This window comes from Tamandua tetradactyla, chromosome 1 (assembly GCF_023851605.1).
Source record: "Tamandua tetradactyla isolate mTamTet1 chromosome 1, mTamTet1.pri, whole genome shotgun sequence".
Lineage (NCBI taxonomy): Eukaryota > Metazoa > Chordata > Mammalia > Pilosa > Myrmecophagidae > Tamandua > Tamandua tetradactyla.
Genome location: NC_135327.1, coordinates 107346181 through 107368572, shown reverse-complemented (window position 1 = coordinate 107368572; position 22392 = coordinate 107346181). Strand labels below are relative to the sequence as shown.

The 22392-nt window shown below is 34.7% G+C and overlaps 1 protein-coding gene across 1 annotated transcript; it reads right to left on the bottom strand.

Moving 5' to 3' along the window:
• Positions 1-313: 313 nt before the first annotated feature.
• Positions 314-18699, bottom strand: AGR3 (anterior gradient 3, protein disulphide isomerase family member). The gene is made up of 8 exons (XM_077163037.1): positions 18297-18699; positions 15459-15594; positions 11837-11900; positions 3316-3368; positions 2455-2531; positions 2163-2226; positions 1654-1737; positions 314-830 (listed from the first exon to the last, which is right to left on the bottom strand). Exons 2-8 carry the CDS (start codon positions 15565-15567, stop codon positions 781-783), a joined length of 501 nt encoding a protein of 166 aa, XP_077019152.1. The 5' UTR covers positions 15568-15594; positions 18297-18699; the 3' UTR covers positions 314-780.
• Between the last annotated feature and the right edge of the window lie 3693 nt (positions 18700-22392).

Below are 22392 nucleotides of genomic sequence, written 5' to 3'. Positions count from 1 at the left end.
TACAGCGTTAGCAGGGACTTTTTATGTTATTTAAAGGAATAGATGACATACTGCAGGCCTTTGGAAACTTCCTTTGAAAAATTGAGTTGGGGGCTGGGAGTTTGATGATTTCAGGATAGACATAATCTTCTCTTGATTAATTGGAGAAATTCTTCCATCTTCCTTTTCTTAAACGTCTTAAAAGTTTTAAAATGTCCAACCAATAATTAAATTAAACCAATAATTAAATTAAAGGAACACGGGTAATTCAGTTTCTAAAATATACACTTTAATTTATTGTAAATTGAATTTATATCTATTTTAATCTGAAGAAGGGAAAGAAGGACGTGATTATCTCTGAAATTACAGCTATAAATAAGAGGTGGCTGGAGAGGCATCCTTTAGCAATGTGGAGATCATTTACACAGCAGGCTTGGAACAGTGGGAAGGGACAGAATCAATGAGATTAGTTAGTGAAGTGAACAGAGATGTGCAAATAGGAACAGCTAGCGTAGACACCTCTTATTTAGTTACCCTGCTCAGCTCATAACCATCTTTCATTGCTCTTGAGGCAGGCAGAAATCAAACCACTATTTTGTCATGCTCAGGCTTTGACAGTTCAGTTTATTGAAATATAATTTTGCCTTCATAAAAATATTGTGAACACATTAAAAAAAAGTCTAAATGGTAGCATTAGGAAATCCATATATTTGTATATTCAGAATGAGTGAATTAGCCAGAAGGTTTTCTTTGTGTCATTTGACCTCGTAGAGGTTAAGGCATTTTTTTTTCTCTCTTCCCTTATAATTCCTTTTGAATTAGTCTTAATGCTCTCTTCATGTTTTCTATCACTGAAATAAAAGTAAATATATATTATGGTACTATTAAATGAAAGTGTCAAACATTACAATCTAGTAAACCCACAATCTGAAATTGACTCACTTAAATTTATAACTATGAAAGCAGTGAATTTAATTAATGACATTAAAAAATATTATGCTAAAGATACACATGTAAATTTAGCGATTGGACCACCTGGAGATGGTTGATCAGTTTTATTTTATTTTATTTTTTTTTCATGGGCAGGCACAGGGAATTGAACCCGGGTCTCAGGCATGACAGGCGAGAACTCTGCCTGCTGAGCCACTGTGGCCTGCTGATCAGTTTTATTTTAAACAATTGTATCAGAGGGGTTTTAAGGGAGCATGATTTCCAACTTTTTTTTTTAACATGGATTATTCTAAATCAGTATCATTGCATGTGACAATTATAGTTATTGTATAGTAAATGTTATAGAAATTAAAGTTCAAAGGAAGACTATCTCCTTCCTTATAGACTTAAAGACAAAAATATTTAATTATTAGTTTGAGGAAATTTTAGGTGAACTTAGACACAAGGAGAATGATGTGATTGTAATATGTACTAAACTCTTAATGGTCACAAAACTTAGGGATCTTAAGAATTACTAGGCATTCTCATTCAACTTGAGATTCTGGAGGACCCCAGAGATTCTGATTCTGTGTGTTTGGGGGAAGTCAGGGATTTGCATTTTAAACACCACTAGTCCCCACCACTGGTTTGTTTGTGAGAGGTACTGAGGCAGGAAACCATCAGCCCTTCTAATTGTCAAGGGCCAGCTACTACCACTGTTGAGGCTACTATGTGAATACTTACACACTGCTAAGTCCTGAGGCTCGTACGTATACAATCTATTAGAATATATCCCCGTTATATCAGCTCTGACCGTTAAGGACGGATCTGCCAAGGAAAAGAAAGTCACTGAAGTACTATTTAAAATGTTCTTATAATCATTCTTGGTTTTTCCTCTAAAACAGATGTTAAGCAAAATTATAAGCAACATTAGGTTTCACACATGTGAATTCATGATGAATTAACCTGAATTTTTATTTCAGTGTGTCATTGCACTATCAGTCCAGTTTATGGAATTGTAATGAACATGCACTGGGATATTGACTTAACAGCATAAGTTAATTTTTTTAAAGTTTAAAAATCTACAAATTATAAAAATACAGTGAATTTTATTTGTAGAAATAGCAAGAGCTATTTAAAAATTTGGGGTTATAATTACTTTCTTTGGAAAAAATAGTATTTGTTTTAGCATTTAAAAGGTTTAAGCATTCTACTGATTTTGTAAAGCTGAGGAAATGCGAGAACATACATACCTACAAACATGATTCTAGGTACATATTGGCCATCAGGGGATAAATTCTTATCACTGGTCTCATGCTAGTAAGGGAAGGAAAAATGAACTGGGTTGGATTGCTTTTGACAGTTAATGTCTACAAAACTTAGCTCGATAGTCAGTAAATTGTATCTTTTGGCCTTCTACAGTTCTACATAATAATGTCCTCTATCTACTAAGACTTAGCTCTTTGTGTTAAAAAAACTAGAAAAAAGGGATTCAAATTTTCCATTAAATTGCAACAGGAAGAAAACATTACAGAAGTCCTATACCATGAGATTCAGCATGATGAAATTATTCTGAGCCATTTCTTGTATTTCTTCATTTTGGGCAAATACTTTCTTCAGAGCTGTGGAGGAAAACACAATGTCAGTTATTTGTGCAGATCAAGCTATCTTCTCTGCCACAAAGCAAAATAAATCTAGAATTTTGCATTTATCTGAATATGTAAATTGTCATGGTTTATTAGTCAGTTGCCACTTTGTCACTCCTTGTTCCAAAATAAGGGGTAGAGTCTACCCATGAGTCCTGTCCATGGAGACACCAAAGGGATCATTTCATTAATTAATCAGGTAACTTTATAATTTCATGTAACTCACTGGCTAATAAATCGGTTAAAACAATGTCATTTCAGCAGTTTTTCCCACCCCCTTTTATTTTGAGGAGTGAGAGATATAAAGATGTTTAATAGATATATAATATTTGTAAAATGTTCAATAATATAAAATATATTCAATAAATATAAATATAATCATGTAATATATTATTCAATACTATTTAAATATATAGTAATATAAGTATATTCAACATAAATGATATCATATATTCATGTATTTATAATAATATGATATATATATATACGATAAATATATTCAATAGAATGCCTAACATTCATTGTATTTGTTAAGCACTTTAGTAAAATGATGGTGCTCTGGCAATTGGTCATTTTTTTTTCTTTTTTTTTAAACCTAGGTTGTTTGGGGATTTCTCAACGCCTTCTCAGCTGTTCTCACCAGGTCACTTTCTCCTTCATGTTGGAAATAGGAGATTTTTTTTTTTTTGCATGGGCAGGCACTGGGAATTGAACCTGGGTCTCCAGCACTAAATAGGAGATTTTTAGGAGCAAAAATTACCTTGGCAGTATTGACAATCCTCCAAGTGATGGATAACCATCAAAGGCTTGTTACTAAATAAAGAAAGTGTAGAATTAAGTCAAGTGGTTAACTTTGTGTCAGATTTAACAGCAGAAATAGATTTTAAGTTTTAGCACTTTCAAATAGACTTAGTTTCAAAGGAAAAGCTCAGATATACAAATCACAGTGATGTAGTCATACCCCAGCAGCCTCAGCACCACCAAATTATAATAATGTGATAATTATAAAGTAATAATTTACAATATTAGAAATGTAATATCTTTGATCCACTGCACACCTATGAATCAGACCTTGGAGGTGGCATCCAGGAATCTGCCTCTACAAGCTCTGTGGGTGAATCTTATGCACACTACAGTGGGTTAGATAAATGAAAAAATTGGTTCTGTCTGCAGAGATCAAGGCTATTATGAAGAAGATATTCATTTCCAATGAGGAAACTTAACATTTAAAAAGATTTAATCTTCTTGGTTCTATTTTAAAAAAATTTTTATTAATAAAACCAATCAACATACAGTATGAACATTCTTTTTCTCATCACATAGTTGCATATTCATCATCATGATCATTTCTTAGAACATTTGCATCAATTCAGAAAAAGAAAGACAAAAAAATTCATACATACCATACCCCTTATGCCTCCCTTTCATTGATCACTAGCATTTCAATCTATTAAATTTATTTTAACATTTGTTCCCCCTATTATTTGCTTTTATGCTATAGGTTTTACTCATCTATTGATAAGGTAGATAAAAGGAGCCTAAGACACAAGGTTTTCACAATCACATAGTCACACTGCGAAAGCTATATCATTATACAATCATCATCAAGAAACATGGCTACTGGAACACAGCTCCACATTTTCAGGCAGTTCCCTCCAGCCTCTCGGTTATGCCTTAATGAAAAAGGTGGTATCTATTTAATGAATAAGAATAACCTCCAGGATAACCTCTCAACTCTGTTTGGAATCTCTCAGCCATTGACACTTTCTTTTGTCTCATTTCTCTCTTCCCCCTTTTGGTCGAGACGGTTCTCTCAATCCTTGGTGCTGAGTCCCTGCTCATTCTAGGATTTCTGTCCCACGTTGCCAGGAAGGTCCACACCCCTGGGAGTCATGTCCCATGTAGAGAGGGGGAGGGCAGTGAATTTGCTGTCATGTTGGCTTAGAGAGAGAGAGGACACATCTGAGCAACAAAAGAGGCTCTCTTGGGGGTGACTCTTAGGCCTAATTTTAAGTAGGCTCAGCCTACCCTTTCCAGGGTTAAGTTTCATATGAACAAACTCCAAGATTGGGGGCTCAGCCTATTGCTTTGGTTGTCCCCATTGCCTGTGAGAATATGAAGAATTCTCCATTTGGAGAAGTTGAAATTTCCCTCTTTCTCATCATTCCCCCAAAGGGACTTTGCAAATAGTTTTTATTCATGTTCAAATCCTTTTGGGATTTATTGAGGCGTCACTCTGGACAAACCTACAAAATCTCATGCCCTACTCAAGGTTCCATGTACTTATGGTGTTCAATTAAGCTGTCCACAAAAGTTATATTAGGAAATACACTAGTCAAAATTTTGTACCAAATTTTTTTTGCTTTAGTCTCACACATAAATTGAAGTTTTAAAATATGAATTACCATCTCTTTTCGACACCCTCATTATTGACATTCCTTTGTTCTTCCTCATGCTAAACATTTTAAAATTTGTATATTTAGTCACTATTATTATACACTGTAGGCATTCCTAGATTATACCATCTCAGTCTTTATCATATATCTTTCCTTCTGATTTCATTTTTGTCCCCAGGCCTCTTCCCGCTATCATTCTCACATTCAGCTTCATTCAGTGTTCTAACATTATTGTATGACAATTAGGTAGTATTGTGCTATCCATTCCTGAATTTTTACAATCAGTCCCATTGTACAATCTGTATCCCTTCAGTTCCAATTGCTCAATATCTACCCTATTTCTATCTCCTGATGGCCTCTGTTCTTAACTGAAATTCTCCAAGTTCATTCATTAATGTTAGTTCATATCAGTGAGACCATACAGTATTTGTCCTTTTGTTTCTGGCTAATTTCACTCAGCATAATGTCCCTAAGGTCCATCCATGTTGTTACATACTTCATAACTTTATTCTGTCTTACAGCTGCATAATATTCCATCGTATGTATATACCACAGCTTGTTTAGCCACTCATCTGTTGATGGACATTTAGGCTGTTTCCATCTCTTCGCAATTGTAAATAATGCTGCTATAAACATTGGTGTGCTATTTGTTTCTTTGCCCTCATGTTCTCTGAGTAGATACCTAACAATTGCTAGGTATCTATGGCCTGGCAATATGGCAATTCTATATTTAGCTTCCTGAGGAACTGCCAAACTGCCTTCCACAGTGGTTGTACCATTTTACATTCCCACCAACGGTGGATAAGTGTGCCTCTTTCTCCACATCCTCTCCAGCACTTGTTGTTTTATGTTTTATTCATAATGGCCATTCTAGTGGGTGTGAGATGATATCTCATTGTGGTTTTGATTTGCATTTTCCTAATAGCCAGGGAAGTTGAGCATCTTTTCATGTGCCTTTTGACCATTTTTATTTCCTCTTCTGAGAAGTGTCTGTTCAAGTCTTTTGCCCATTTTGTAATTGGCTTGGCTGTCTTTTTGTTGTTGAGTTGAACAATCTCTTTATAAATTCTGGATACTAGACCTTTATCTGATATGTCATTTCCAAATATTGTTTCCCATTGTGTAGGCGGTCTTTTTACTTTCTTGACGAAGTTCTTTGATGCACAAAAATGTTTAATTTTGAGGAGTTCCCATTTCTTTCTTTCTTCAATGTTTGTGCTTTGGGTGTAAGGTCTAGGAAACCACCTCCTATTATAAGATTTATAAGATACCTCCCTACATTTTCTTCTAATAATTTTATGGTCTTAGATCTAATGTTTAGATCTTTGATCCATTTTGAGTTAATTTTTGTAAATGGTGTGAGATATGGATCCTCTTTAATTCTTTTGCATGTGGATATCCAGTTCTCTAGGCACTATTTATTGAAGAGACTGTTCTGTCCCAGGTGAGTTGGCTTGACTGCCTTATCAAAGATCATTGTCCATAGATGAAAGGGTCTATATCTGAACACTCTATTCAATTCCATTGGTCAGTATATCTATCTTTATGCCAGTACCATGCTGTTTTGACCACTGTAGCTTCAGAATATACCTTAGAGTCAGGTAGCATGAGACCTCTGACGTCATTTTTCTTCCTCAGGATACTTTTAACTATTCGGGGCACCCTGCCCTTCCAGATAAATTTGGTTATTGGTGTTTCTATTTCTGAAAATTAAGTTTTTGGGATTTTAATTGGCATTGCATTGAATCGTAAGTCAATTTAGGTAGAATTAACATCTTAACTATATTTAGTCTTCTAATCCATGAATACAGTATGCCCTTCTATTTATGTAGGTCTTCTGTGATTTCTTTTAACAATTTCTTGTAGTTTTGTTTGTATAGGTCTTCTGTCTCTTTAGTTAAATTTATTCTTAAATATTGTATTCTTTTGGTTGCAATGTAAATGGAATTTTTTTTTCTTGACTTCCCCTTCAGATTGCTCACTACTGGTGTATAGAAATACTACAGATTTTTGAGTGTTGATCTTATAACCTGCCACTTTGCTGTACTCATTTAATAGCTCTAGTAGTTTTGCTGTAGATTTTTTGTGGTTTTCGACATGTAGTATCCTATCATTTGCAAACAGTGAGAGTTTTACATCTTCCTTTCCAATTTTGATGCCTTGTATTTCTTTTCCTTGTCTAATTGTTCTGGCTAGAACTTCCAACACAATGTTGAATAACAATCGTGATAGTGGACATCCTTGTTTTGTTCCTGATCTTAGGGGGAAAGTTTTCAGTTTTTCCCCCTCTCCATACATTTTTTGGGTGTCATTTTGATTTTAATTCTGAAAAAATTTTCTTATGGTAACTAATAGGCTTCCTAATTCTTTAAAGTAAAGTAGAAAAATTAGATTATTACCTATAATAAAGGATACAATCATTATGACTTGGATATAAAGGATGTCTTAAAAAATGTTGCTTTAAGCCTAAGAGGATGCTGTGCATCCTCTTGGGCCTGTCGTATAAACCTAATAAGCATAAATCTTAAAAAAAAAAATCAACAGTTAATCATACTAAATACCTGTCATTGTATAACCCTATGATACCAAATATTGTTTAGTCTTAGAAGTGTTTAAGTAGCAAACTGTGAACTAATAATTTGATTTAATCCCTAAACTTGGAATATAAGTAAATTTTAGGTAAGAATAAACCCTTTAGGTAATAAATCCAATATTTACACTTAATAAGATTTATGACAGAAAGCTGGTACAAAGCTACATTTTGCCAACACTTTAAACTTATTGATAAAAGAAAGACTAGAAATTCCATGAAAGAAATGTCCTTTGGAATTTTTATTAATAGTAGAATATGGCTAAGGGTATTTATTGACTCTTAGAGTCAGATCTGTACAGAAGGCAGACCTCCTAAGGATCAGCCCAATTGTTTATAAATGACACTTCCTCTGGTTGTGCTAGAGAGGTATGAAATGTCCCGAGACTCCGAACAGGTTTGGGGCATGAGTCATTGCAATTTTTTGAACTGTTATAATTTCTTCCCAGCACCCACCAAAGAGCTGGAACAAGGGCAGCTCTCTCTAAAGTGACAGGACTCTCTAAAAAATAATTTCAGCATCAGATTCCTGGACAACTAGAGTCTGAGGGAAAACTCTCCAGACCACAGATCCATCACTCTTATGGGTTTTTCATGGATTCAATCCAAGACACTATTCTGTTTTAGGAGAGAGCTTTGAAAATTTTTTCAGTAAAGGGCCACATAGCAAGTATTTTAGGTTTTGCGGGTCATGTTGTCTCTGCTGCAACTTCTCAGCTCTGCCTGTAGTGCAAAAGCAGTCAGAGACAATGTGTAAAAGGATAAGCAGAACTGGTCCAGTAGGATTTGACTTTTGGACATTGAAATAGGAATTCGTGAAAATAGGAATTTGTGTATTTTTCACCTGTCACAAAATATTCTGAACTTTTTTAGAAATTTTAAAATGTTTAAATTTTAAAATCATTCTTAGCATTAAGACTGTAAAAAAAAAACAGGTGATCCCTGGGCCATCAGATTGTATGGAGCTTGAGTTGAGAGAAAGAACAAAAAAAGATTAGTAGCTAAGAGTCTAAGACTGTCTATAGCCAAAGCCTCCCAAACACGGCTGCTTATCAGTATCATTTAGTGAATTATACTTTTACATTTTTTATAATTATATTAAAAAATACAATGTAAAATCAGAAGGTTTACAATTCAAAAGTTTGATTTCTTTCACTTAGCATAATGTTTTTTAAAAATTATGTTTAATTAGAGAAGTTGTAGGTTTAAGGAAAAATGTATAACATTCTCATATACGCCCCTATTGTTGACACTTTGCATTAGTGTGGTACTTTTATTACAATCAATGAAAGAATATTAAAATATTATGGTGAATTGTCCAAAGTTTATACTAGGTACATTTTTTTTTGCACACACCCCCCTATTATCCACACCTTGTAATAGTGTAATACATGCATTAATTTAATGAATGAATATTTGTAGACTTTATTAACTATAGTCCATCATCCATAACAGGGTTCACTTGATATACAGTTACAGATTTTATCTTCTAATTTTCCTTCTAGTTGCATACACAATCTGAAACTTCCCCTTTCAACCACATTCACAAACCCAATTTTGTACTGCTAATTACACTCACAATCACATGCTACCATCACCACCATCCATTTTCAAACATTTGCAATCAATCTAAATAGAATTCTGTGCAAATTAAGCATCAGCTTCCCATTCTATCCCTGAGTGTGGTTTTGTTCTTTTATTTAAAATGTCATCTTACTCTTTTGTTTAAGAGTTATTTGTTTTTCTGTTCTGTGAACTATTTTTCATATTCATTGTTCATTCTTTCCTATTGGCTTGTTGGCCTTTTTCTTATTAACTTGTAAGTGAACTTTATATATTAGGGAAATTCACTCTTGTGATAATTGTTGCATGTTTTTTTATTTTGTCTTTTTTCTTTGCTCATAATAAGTTTTTAGATAGGCAGACAATTCATGTAACCAAAAAATACTGATCATTTTCTTAAGCTTTTTCTTTTCTTTTTTTCTTCTTCCTTTTCTTGTTGCCATACTCAAGCTTAAGGGCCAGGATTAGGGTTAGGCAAAAAGGGGTGCAAAATTTAAGTGCTTCCTTTTTCATTCTTGGTGCCTCTTTTGTCTCACCTATTCCCAACCCTTGTCCACTCCAACAATTAAAAAAATAAAATTCTGCAGTAGTATATTCTAGTAAATTTATGGTTTCTTTTCTTTTCTTTTTTGTACGCTATATGTCTAGGGTCACATTTCATCCTTTTTCCATGTGAGCATCCCGTTATTGCAGCACCATTTGTTGAATTTTTGTTTGGTTGTTTTTTTCTGTTTTTGCTATGCTTGTTTGTTTTGGAGAAGTGCATGGACCAGGAATTGAACCCAGGTCTCCTGCATGGCAGGGAAGAATTCTACCACTGAACTACCCTTGCACCCCCAGTTTCTTTTTTATAATGAAATCCTTGTAATCTATTTTGACATATAAAACATAAGATATAGATCTAAATTGATTTTTTCCCAGATTATTCTATAAACTGTTTGCCCTTACCCCTGATTTGAAATGCTACTTTTTTGTGTAAAAAATTCCCTTATCATTTGTTTCTATTTTTAGACTCTCCATTGTATGCTATTCTTTTATCAGTTACAGACTATTTTATAGCTTTGTCAAATGTTTTGTTTTGAATAAGTGCTACTTGCCACTGATCTTGTCTCTTTTCAGACTGTTTCTAACTATTCTTGTTTATTTTCCCATTTCAGTTTGGAATTCATCTTTTAAAAAAAACTTTTTTGAACCAAATTCTTGTGATTGCTTTAAACTCTCTGTAGTGTAAAGAGAAGTGATGTTTTTATGATGTTAAGTCTTCCTATTCAAAAACATGATACACCTTTCCATTTGTTTATATTTTTGGTCCCTTAGTAGTGTTTCTAAGTTCATATAGATTTTATATATATCCTATTAAGTTTATCCCAGGATATTTTATCACTTTTGTGGCCACTTTTAAATGTCGTATTTTATGAGTTCCTTTCAGTGTGCTATCTGTATATGAATGTTATTGACTTCTGTATGTTAATTTGCTCTCATCCAACTTAACTGAATTTTCATTGTTCTGGATATTTTCAGTTGGTTCCGTTGAGTGTATTATCTGCAAATTTACAGTTATTTATAGTTATACAGTTATTATCTGCAAATAAAGACACTTTTACCTCCTCCTTTACAAGTTTGTACTTTCAATTTTTCTCATCTAATTGCATTGGTTAGTGTTGTCTCTGGGACAAATGCTAGTAATTGTGGTGATTATAGACACCCTTGACTATCCAGCCTTTAATGGGAGGCTTCTATTTGTTTTCCTGTTAGTCATGATATTGGCTTTTGTGCTGGGATGTATATTTCCTTATTAGGGTAAATTAAAATAAGTTAATATTATTTAATGAAAAATTTGGTTTTTTTTTAAACTCAAGCATGGATGTTGCATTCTATTAACTACCTTTTCAGCACCTTATGGAGATAGGAGTACTTCTGTGGTTTGTCTCCTTATAAATATTAAATTATTTTAATTAATAAATATCTTAATATTGAATCATTCTGTATTCCCAGGATAAACCTCACTTTATCAGGGTGTAGGTGTATTTTTAAAAGGTTCTGCAGGCTGTTCTTTGCTATGTTACTTGTTTGATTGCATTCACATTTGGAAATGATTCCTACATATATTTCTTTTATAATATTAGTCTAGTTTTGAGAAAGTGTTTACTCAATTATGTAATTTTCTATTCTAGAACAGTTATAAGAGTATTGGAATTGAATGTTCCTTATGCATTTTGTAATTTCCTAAGGGAGATTTTAAAAGTGCAGTTTTCTTGGTTCCATCCCCAAAGACTTGGTAGGACTTAAAGGATAAAAATTATGCCACTCTTGGTCATCGAACCTAGAGTAGTGCATGGTACATAAAAGTGGACATTCAATAGGTGCTTGACTGTCTATGAATATGAATTTTTAAAGAAAATATTCCCAAATTGTTCTGATGATCAGGCTTGAGAACTGCTGCTCCAAACTATTTTGCTATTTAAATTCATAGAATTTCTAATGAGCGATCCTATTTTGTTTATAAAACTTATACTCAAAAGCTTGTTTATATAATTAAGAAATTAATGCAGAGTTATTTAGAACTGTTGTTTACATTAAAAAAAAAAATTCGGATGACAACTTAGTCCAAACAGCATACAATAGCAGAACAAATTCTGTGGCATTCCTTCAGAAGCTAAAATGCCACTTTCTGGCTCTTCTATGAGGAGCTGTCTACACACTCTATCAAAGTTAACTGAGAGGTATTTTACCTTTTTCGAGCATGAAAGAGACCTTCTTCATAAGTCTGTACCCAAATGATGTCATCTCCCCATCCTGAAATAGAAGAGAGATCAATGCATTGACCTAGGACCACAGAAGAGCTCTGAAATGGGCATTTAGAAAGCATCTATCTGCTCACAGATGCATACCATAGATATAATTAAGCCACTGAGCAGTTGGTTGATATATGGTGTAGAAGGTAGACAACTGTTACTAGATATGAAGATGTGTTGTATCTTTTCAGATTGTGATCCTGAGGTTTTAAAACAGTATTTCCAACCTCAAAGGCATAGTAATTACTCAATAATTGCCATTATGTTTAGGGGTGATTGAAAGGACATTTTCTGGGCCCTGCAAAAGCTCTGGCTTTCAGAATGTCCAGGTAATAAGAGTTAAACTTTGTGTATGTGCCAGTTTGAAAGGATGTATGTACCCTAGAAAAGCCATGCTTTAATCCTAATCCTATTTTGTAAAGGCAGCTGTTTCTTTAATCCCTATTCAGTACTGTAGGCTGGAAATTTGATTAGGTCAACTCCATAGAGATGTGACTTAATCAATTGTGGGTATTAAACTTGATTAGATGGAGACTTAGTCTCCACCCATTCCAGATGGGTTTTGATTGCTTTACTGGAATCCTTTTAAAGAGGAAGCATTTTGGAAAAGGTTTGAGATCTGAGAGAGCTGCCAGTATGACGAGATTGACCTAGCCATGAGAAGCAGAGAGTCTTTGGAGATGAAGAAGGAAAACGCCCCTGGAGGAGCTTCATGAAGCAAGAGACCTGGAGAGAAAGCTAGCAGATGTCGCCGTGTTCGCCACATGCCTTTCTAGTTGATAGAGAAACCCTGAATGTCATCAGCCTTTCTTGAGTGAAGGTAACCACTTGTTGGTGCCTCAATTTGGACATTTCTATAGATTTGCTTTAATTTGGACAATTTTATGGCCTTAGAACTGTAAACTTGCAGCTTAAAAAAATTCTCCCTTTTAAAAGCCACTCCATTTCTGGTATATCACAGTCCGGCAGCCAGTAAACTAAACAGCATACTTTATAAAACAATCAGGTTTTACAGGTTAGTTTAAATAGTGGGAATTTATTGGCTCATGGTTTTTGGGCCAGAAGAAGTCCAATATCAAGCTGTCAGGTAGGCGATGCTTTCTCCCTGAAGACTAGTCAGGGTTCTGGTTCTGGCAGCCCACGTCCTTGGGGTTTCCTGGCTGATCTCTGCCTCCAGTCACCTGGTGATTTCCTCTCCTCTTGGCTTCTGTGACTTGAAGGTCCTCTACATAAGCCCTCCAGTTATCTGGATCAGGATTCAGTTTGGCCAAACCTCAACCCAATCAACATCCTCAAGAGGCCCTATTCACAGTGGGGTCACTCCCACAGGACATGGATTGAGGCTAAGAGCATGTTCTTTCTGGGGTATACAACTCAAGCAGCCAGCCACAGTAACTTAACATTGGATCTTATATTTAATGACCCACTTTGGTGGGGATCCTTCCTGCCTGTCATAACCCTGAAAAATTCTCCTTCTAACATTTCTTAAATAGATGTAGTATCATTACATCACATTTTTACACCAAACAGAGGTTATTCTAGCAATGGCCAATGAAACTGGGTCCTTCCTTAAATTTCCCTATTCTGTTCCAAATATCATTCAGTGTTAGAGCTTCAGTAAGGGGAAAAGTTACTCTTCTCCTTTCTTGTTCAATTAAGTTCTACACACAGTAAAAGAGCACCTGCCATATGCCTTACACCACTAAGCATGGGGGATACAAAGATAAGACAATGTAATCCCTGCTCTCAAACAATTCATTCTTAGCCTTGCAGGGATGCCATATGGTATCATAATTATTTATTATACGGTCTACGCCAATCACAATAAGTCAAGGGTGGTACAGAGATTCAACTCTTTCCAAAGTCTCTGTTCATTACCATAATTGAATAACCAGCCTGTCTTTTGAGATTTTATTCATTTATCCAAAAAGTATTTAATGAGTATCTATTGTGCCAGCCACTAGGCTGGGTGCTGGAGGGTTCTTTTGATTCAAAAGGAAATTAGATTTTTTTTTTCCGCTGAGTATGTCTTTGCTTTTCTTGAAATATCTTATTAACTTTATCAAAGTAATCTTTCCTTTTTCTCTACTTAACTGCCTCCTTTAATGGGCTCCACATGCTCCTCTGTACACTGTACCCAAGCTGCTCCCTCTCACCCCTACCTTAATCTTTATCCTTCTGAGTTTCATTCTCTCCATTGCTTTCTACATGGCATAGATGGTTAAGGGCTTAACCCATTATAAACAAATATTTATTAAAGGGGTTCCCAGATACTAATGGTGATCTTCATTATTACTGTAACTTTTTAACTAAAATAGCAGGTGTATTGAGTTATTTAAAATACGCCATATATATTAAGGATATTAATAAAATACACCAGTTTTATATAGGAATTTGAAAGTGAATATACAGAAAGTTGGTACCTTTTGATATAGTTATAAATATGCTACTTAACTCAATCCCGAGGGTCTTTGAGGGCAATGACCATTTTAGTTTTTGGCACTAAAAGGCTACTGAGCCCACTGTTTTATCATTGTTAACATTTATATATAGAGAGATGAGCTAAATAGTATATAGAAAAATATTTCCCCCTTTTAATTTATTTCTTTTGCAAACCTTTACTGACTTTCCAGATATATAGGCTGTGCAATTATTAAACTGAAGTAGAATTAATTATATTGGCTAACCGCTGATGAACATTTGGCCAGCACTCAATACATTTGTTAAGGAATGAATGAACTTGGAAAGCAAGTCAGTGTACTAGAATTTGAAATTACATTATCTTTGTTTGCTCTGTTCACCTTATCATTCTTTATAGTGGTCAGTTTCTTTGTTGTTATACAGCATTTACTTAGTCATGCAGAGATAAATGATTCTGTTCTTAGGTCAGTTGCATGGCAATCTAGAAATCAGTTTTGAGAATTCTCATTTATGAAATGATTCTTTATAAATAAAGATATATTTGTTAGAGCAAAATATAACAAGTATAAAAGAAAAATTTTTTCTTATCATTTAGCGATGACAAATCTATATTATGACGTTTAACAACCACTATTTTCTGTAATTAATGTAGCAACAGTTTGGTTACTTAAAATTCTCAAGGGGTGGGATAAATTACACCTTATCTGGATAGCCTTGTGTAATATGATTCCAAATGATTTTCATGGCTTAATAAAGAGAAGGTGAGGAAAATGAACAAATTTTGAGGGCTCTTACATTATCTTTATGCCAGGATTATATATATCAATCAATCTTTATTATCCAGAATTTTAGTAATCAAAGTTACAGGCAGCCAAACCAATTCTGAACTATTTCTGGAAAAGATGAGCAAATTGTTGTTATTGTTTGTTGGTTAGTTTGAGTCACTCCTTAAAATTAACTGATCCTTTCTCTCTTGCTCTTTGTGTGTGTGTGTGTATGTACGTGACTATTTTGAAGTGGTACATAGCAAAATATTTCAGTTGTGTTTGCATTATTACTAGACTATGGATGAAGAGACTTGATATTGTTAAAATCATCAAAATGACAATGTTGAGAAAATAAAATGCGATTTCAGTACCTCTTGAGAGGGTCTGTGGCGGTCTCTTCTCTTTTTTGATTGCCATGGCAAGGTTGGATGAAACTGCAATGAAAACGAGGCTGAGGGCCAAAGCTGGGTGTGAGATCATTTCTTCTAGAGAATGCCCCAGAAGTAGCTAGGTGATAGAAAATAATTTTCATAATCTGGTAGATTACCTCCAGCTGTCATTAAGAGACATTTGTTAAGAATTGGACTAACCCTATGTTCATGGATTTTGCAACTTGTGGGATTTGACACTGTACAGCTATGGAAAACTTTCATTCACTTTGTATTTTTAAAATATTTTTTAAAAATGCAACCAACATAATAAATGGTGAAAAGTCATGTCTAGGCATTCCTGGAGCAGTCCAATGTAGTTGAAAGAGAACTGGGCCAGGCCTACAAAGTCTGCTTCTGAACTGCATCATGGTACTCATGGTACAATAGTGAAACCCAGACAAGAGCCTTATTAAAGGCCTTTAAACTGTAAAGTGCAATACAAAGGTGACTTCCAACAAACAGAATAGTCTTTGTCTTTTGATTGTTCTGGATCTAATAGGTTAAATAATATTTTAACTATATATCAAGAGAATTGTGTTAGCCGTGAACAAATATTGCTTAAAATAGAACATGGATGATTCTTATCCTTCAATTCCTTTAATCATTTACCTTTTTCTTCCTGCCATCAGTTACTCAGCCGTTTTGTTCTTAAGTTAATAGCCCAGCTCTTTCTTTAAACTGAGAATTGCTGTCACAGTGCTATAAATTAAACATCTATATAAAGAAAAGCAAGCTTAGTCTGATTACATTCTCTCTTGCTTAGCTAGAATTCAGATTGATTCTGTCCCTTATCCTTCACATGTTAAGATGGAATCAAAAGTCTAGAATTGGGCCTGATCTGGCCTTAAGCCACTTGATAAGTATGTTACGTAGAGTGTGTAATCCTGGTGAGACGTTGTTCACTTACACCATTAGCATGTAAAACCCATATGAAAATGGTTGACATATGCCATTTTGAAACAGCACCTCATAATATGAAAATAATATACAGAAATCTTCCATCCTTGTTAAAAATACCTTCAAAACATTTTCCTGCTGACAGACATAATTTAGTGGTGAATTCCCCATGCCCAAGAATTAAAATGGTGACTGGAATGTTTAGTGATTCTATTTAAACCAGGAAGTTGCTATAATTACAACACTGTCCTAAGCATTGTGGAAAATTGAAAGATTAATAAGACATAACACATCCTTTACTTCACTGCCGGGCAGTGGTAATAGGTTCATTGTACAACGTAACAGCTGTCATAGAGAAGCTGAGCAGCTTTATTGTGGAGAAGTTTATAGGTTCTAGTTTCCTCCAGATACTTTCTCGTTCTCCTCAGTCCAATCTGTTTCCTCTCCCAGTAGCATATTGCTTCTGTCCCCTACGTAGGTCTGAAAATGCATCAGGCTTATCCTTTTCAGTTTATCGGCCTGGCTAATCTGCAATGGACCATTTTTTCTTCTGTGTATTCAGGCATTGAAATACCTGATTAAAGAATAACCATGGTGCCTGATAAGGACCTCAGTTTAGGATCCTATAACTTATTAATACAATAAAACATTTAAGAATGCCATCTTGTACCATAAGGACTGAAAGGTAAGGAACCGAAACAAAGGGTAGATTTTAGGGAATAGGTTCAGGTGACTCGGGAACACAAAGTCCAGCCAAGAGAGGGCAGGCTCAGTCAGGCTGAAAGTGGCAGTGGAGAAACTGAAAGCAACCTAACAGGGCAGGGTCTGTATCTGGACCCTCTGGGCTTCTAGAAGGTCCATGGATGAACTTCAGGGGGCTCCACAACCCTGGAATCGTTTGTAGGAGCTCTTGTGTCTATGCGCATTTCACTAGAGAAGAGGGCCCATGATTGCTTTAAGATTCTTCCAGGGGCCTCGGATATAAAGAAGAGTGAAGACAAGGTGGTCTGGAGGAAGCATTCAAAAGTGTTCTTTATATTAGAGACAGATAAGCAGAAGGAACCCACAGGACAAAGAAAGAAAATAGAGTTTCCCCAGTTTCCTGTTTGAAAAGTACCAAGTTTAGAGTTGAATGGGGACCATGTTTTTTTTTTTTCCAAATTTCAAGTATTTATGTCTTATTGTCAAATAATTAGTTCTCCTTAAAAATCTATATCTTGGTTTTTTATTTTACATTGTTTGATAAATTGTAAAGTAGACATTAAATATGCTATGAAGGCAATAAAACCTACATATTATTTTTAGATGTTCTATGTTTGGTGAAATAGAACTCAAATTGCTGAGGGCCTCTAGTACCAGGCAGTGCAGGTAAGCTCCCTGGGGAAACACAGGTGGATATGATGTATTAGGGCTTTGGAGCAGCTTACCAGGTACTCAGGGGCTCGTAACCAAATGGCTACAATCAGGCTTTATAAACAATGGCTGGTTAGTATTTTCTAGTGTTTTACTTCACAAAAGTAATTTAATCTAAGTCTTTTACTTACAGCCCCTTCCCTTCTCCCCCCACCCTGCAATGTTTTCTATTTTAAAAATCACTAAATTTAAAAGAAAACAGGGGAGAACAATTCTTCCTTGTAACATAAATTTTAAAGACTTTTTTTTTGGTTGCTGCCACTGTATCTAAGCATCATTAACATAAGTAGAGGAAAAAGTATGAAACCAGCAAAGAAAATTCAGTTTATTCAGAGAAGAAAAACGCAATTTCATTTAATTTTCTCTACCTTTTACTGAAGGTCTCAATTTTGAATAGTGAAAGTTGATCATTTAAATATAGCAGAGTTTGACTAGTGATTAAATAATCTGAAAATGTTGCGTGCTTACCTGAACTGACCAGTGCTCTTGCCGGAAGTGTATTCTGGATGATTCTGGTTAAAAATGGGTGTGGATTTACAGACACGCACACCTGGCCTACAGCTCCACCTGTATAGAAACAGGAGAGCAGTCACCTGCAAACTTATAAAAATAGGCTTGTCTGGAAAACCACGTACTTCTTTCTGATTCTCATGCTTCCCACACTAAAAAAAAACTTCTCGCTCTAAGATTGAGTGTCCTCATGGAATGAGGCCAAATACCAACTTTGGACTTCTTTCTCCTCTACCTTTTACTTCCCAAGGTAATTTAATGTTTGGCTAGAGCTCAACACAAAGAAAGGGGGGTGTGGAGGAAAGAAAGAAACCAATGTGACAGTAAGAACTGTGTTTACGCCATTGTTCTCGAGAGTTCACTGAGGCTTGCCGTGCAGATTAGATTCAAAGCAAGTAGAAATTCCTAAGGGTTACTCCGTCTACTAGAACACAGTGGACAGCTAAAGAGGACCGTTTTTTTTTTTCTTTTTGAAAAATATAAAAATGCTACTTTAAAATTCAACACTTTCATAATTAGATTATTTTCTATAAAGTCTTTCTAGAAAACTTTTGTCTTACTATGCAAAATATAGGACATGCATTTACATATGTCTTTTTATTTATCCAAATGTCTGCTTTTAAAAAATAGTAATTGGTGATTGTGGTAAAAAAAGTATTTTTAAAGTATAGAGTTGTGTTTGATGAAAAAGTACAAGTTCTCTTTCCTTGTTAGAGGCTGGATTGTATTTCCCTCAAAGACACGTTCAAACCCTAATCTCCGGTCCTGTGAATGTGACCTTAGCTGGAAATAGGGCCTTTGAAGATGGTTTTAAGATGAGGCCAAATGGAGGAAGGTGGACCCTAATCCAGTATTATGAAGGTCTTTCTAAGAAGGGGAGACTTGGACACAAAGACGGGGAAAAGGCTGCATGAAGACTGAAGCCCAGGGAATACCAGTGAACCACCAGAGACTGGGAAGAAGCAAGGAAGTATTCTCTCCTACAGGTGTCAGACTTCCAGCCTTCACAACGGTGATGCCATAAATCTCAGCTGTTTTAAACCATCCAGTATGTGTGACTTTGTTATGACAGCCCTAGTAGGGAAACTAAGACACTTCCTTCGCCAGCACTGCCTTTGGTCCCTTTTCTCTCCCACCCCCACCCCTCCCACAAGCACACCATGCTCACTTCCCACATCAGTCATTGCTGAGACGCTCAAGGGGGAAGGGTCGCCAAATCCAGCCGGCCTGGTTCTGAACAGCCTGGGAGATAAGAATGTGGTTTTTTTTTTTCACATTTTGAAATGGTTGAAGAAGAAATCCAAAGAAGAATAAGGTTTTGCAACACATAAAGAGTGTACCAATGTCAAATTTCAATGTCCATAAATAGAGTTTTACTGGAATACAGTAAACAACTTACCTGTTGTTTATGGCTCCATTCGTATTACAGCAGCGATGCTGAGTAGTTGTGGCAGGGACTGTATGGCCTGCAATGCCTAACACATTTACGGGATCTGGTCCTTTATAGAAAAAGTTTGCTGATTCCTGATCTTGGATATTGTCCAGTAAATTCTCTCTTCCTTCCTCCAACTCTTCTTTCCTTAATGTTAGACTATTGTAATTAAGGCACTGCTGAGGATGGTTGGTATGAAGTCTTGTTCCTGGCATTAAAGGCAGTGCTTCTAGAGTGTCCGCTGCAGACAGTGATGGTTTTGGTTTATTATGTTAAGGAGGTGGGCATCATTCCTATACTTCATCTCTTAAAATCAGGATTGTTGGATTGTATTCTGTAGCGATGGCTACATGTGTTTTCTCATTTGATATACTTCTATAATAATTACATAATTTTCCTATCAGCCTTTCCTTGAGTTCCTGAGAGAAAGCCCACGTAGTCCAGCTGTATTAATCTTTTACCTTACCATTCATTTGTGTATTTGTCTAATTGCATTTTCTTCCTTATACAGAATTCTCTGAGGAACCCTTCCTGGAACATGCTATTTGAGCAGAATCCCTCCTACAAGAGGTTAATAAGCTTAACTTAGAATTTTAATTTTAAATCCAGCATCTACAAAGCAAAGAAATAGCTAGGCAGTGATCCATAGGTTTTTATTCTTATAAAGGATGGGGGCAAAACTTCCAGTTGTTCTCTGCTGGGAATGATTTATAGGAAAATTTCAAAAGATTTCAACATTCCTGTTAAACTCATCAACTGTTGCCTCTCTTAATAGACAAGGAGGTGAATGTTTCTTGAAGATGATTGTATAACGATATAGCTTTTGCAATGTGACTGTGATTGTGAAAACCTTGTGTCTGATGCTCCTTTAACCTACCTTATGGACAGATGAGTAAAACATATGCATTAAAAATAAATAAATAATGGGAACAAATGTAAAAATAAATTTAGTAGACTGAAATGCTAGTGATCAATGAAAGGGAGTGGTAAGAGGTATAGAAAAAAAATAGGGGAAACTAAGGCTAAAATATATTGGGTAGATGAAAATTCTAGCAGTCAATGAGATGGAGGGGTAAGGGGTATGGTATGTATGAATTTTTTTCTGTTATCTTTTTATTTCTTTTCCTGAATTAATGTGGATATTCTAAGAAATGGTCATGATGATGAATATACAACTACGTGATGATATTGTGAGTTATTGCTTATATACCAAGAATGGAATGATCATATGGTAAGAATGTTCATGTTTGTGTGTTGTTATGTTTAACAAAAATAAGGAGATAAAGAAAAAAAAAAAACAGATAAGGAAGTGAGAAAGAGGAAGTATCCAAAGGCAGTAGAACTAAATCTTGTGGTGTCCAATTTGGCCAACCTCACTGGTTCTCTCTCACTAGGGTGACCTCATAATTTATCCTGTAATCCAAGATAATTTTGAGAGTAAAAGGTGGTAATAAATGTAATTAAAATAATTTCGTAAGATTGTGAGATACATATATTTGTCTGCCAAAATAGCTCTATTTAAAAATACTTTTCAAAAATAAAATTCTTTGTTTTATTTGTGCACATTATGGCAACAACTTAAAAAATTATTCTTTGTACATATCTAAGTTAGTCAGTTTCTTAAGTGTAATTAATATCATGTCTCTGGTATTTTTCTGGTATTATCTGTCTTTATTTTTTCAATATAATCTTATTTTTTCATAAATTTACCTGTAATCATCTTCAAAGTTGTGCTTATAGTAGTATATCTGAAATTGTCAACAGCTTCAGTTGGTATTTCTCTGTAGACTATAATATATATTAATATTATATATTATTACATTTAAATAACACCATATTAATATAATCAGAAAATATTCTCTTTGTAGGTGTTGGATGTTTAGTTAACCAGAAAAAAATTTCCGCTAAGTATCTCAGAAAAAAATTTAGTTCATGGCAGGGAGTCTCAATTCTTATTTTAATTTTATTGAAATATTTCTCAAATAATGTCTTTGGGATTTTTTAGGGTACCTTCTTCAACAGAAAATTTAATAAGATGAAACTTAAGAAATAAGTTGTCTCTCTTTATATTCCTTCTAAATGTTTCATCAAATTTACAAGCTGCAAATTGGTAGGTAGGTTTTCTCTATTTCATTCTATTCTGGAACAGAATATAAGCTTATCCAATTAAATAAAGACTTATTCCACATGGGGCTGATTCTTTCAAAGGCAATTGACTTGTAGTTTTCAAGATTAATTGGTTACATAAATCATACATTGAACTTAGGTTTATCTACCCTTTGAATGTGTGTGTGTCCATCTGTTTGTGTTTTTATTTGCTAGTCTATTGCTGAAAATAGGTAATATAATGGTAAAACATAAACAATACGAAAAGGTCTATAGTGGAAAGTAGGTCTACCTCCCTCTCTCTGGAGTTCTCCTTCCAGAAGTGTTTTCTCCATATTCAAGCATTACCCTCTGTCTGTCTATCTAGTATCTTAACATCTACCTATCATTTCTCTCTATATCTACCTATTTATATTTTTAATATTAACACAAATGGTGCCATTCTATCAAAACATTTGAATTTTTTCATTTTTTAAATGAAAAATTTTCATTTTTTAAATAACATCAAAGAGCATA

What these genes read in the sequence shown, in the direction of transcription:
- AGR3 (XM_077163037.1), bottom strand. Translation starts at nt 15,567, where the DNA reads ATGATCTCACACCCAGCTTTGGCCCTCAGCCTCGTTTTCATTGCAGTT. An exon ending in GGATTGTCAATACTGCCAAG is followed by an intron (nt 2,532 to 3,315) that starts GTAATTTTTGCT and finishes TTTCCTCCACAG; the next exon opens with CTCTGAAGAAAGTATTTGCC. An exon ending in TCATCATGCTGAATCTCATG is followed by an intron (nt 2,227 to 2,454) that starts GTATAGGACTTC and finishes TTCCCTTACTAG; the next exon opens with CATGAGACCAGTGATAAGAA.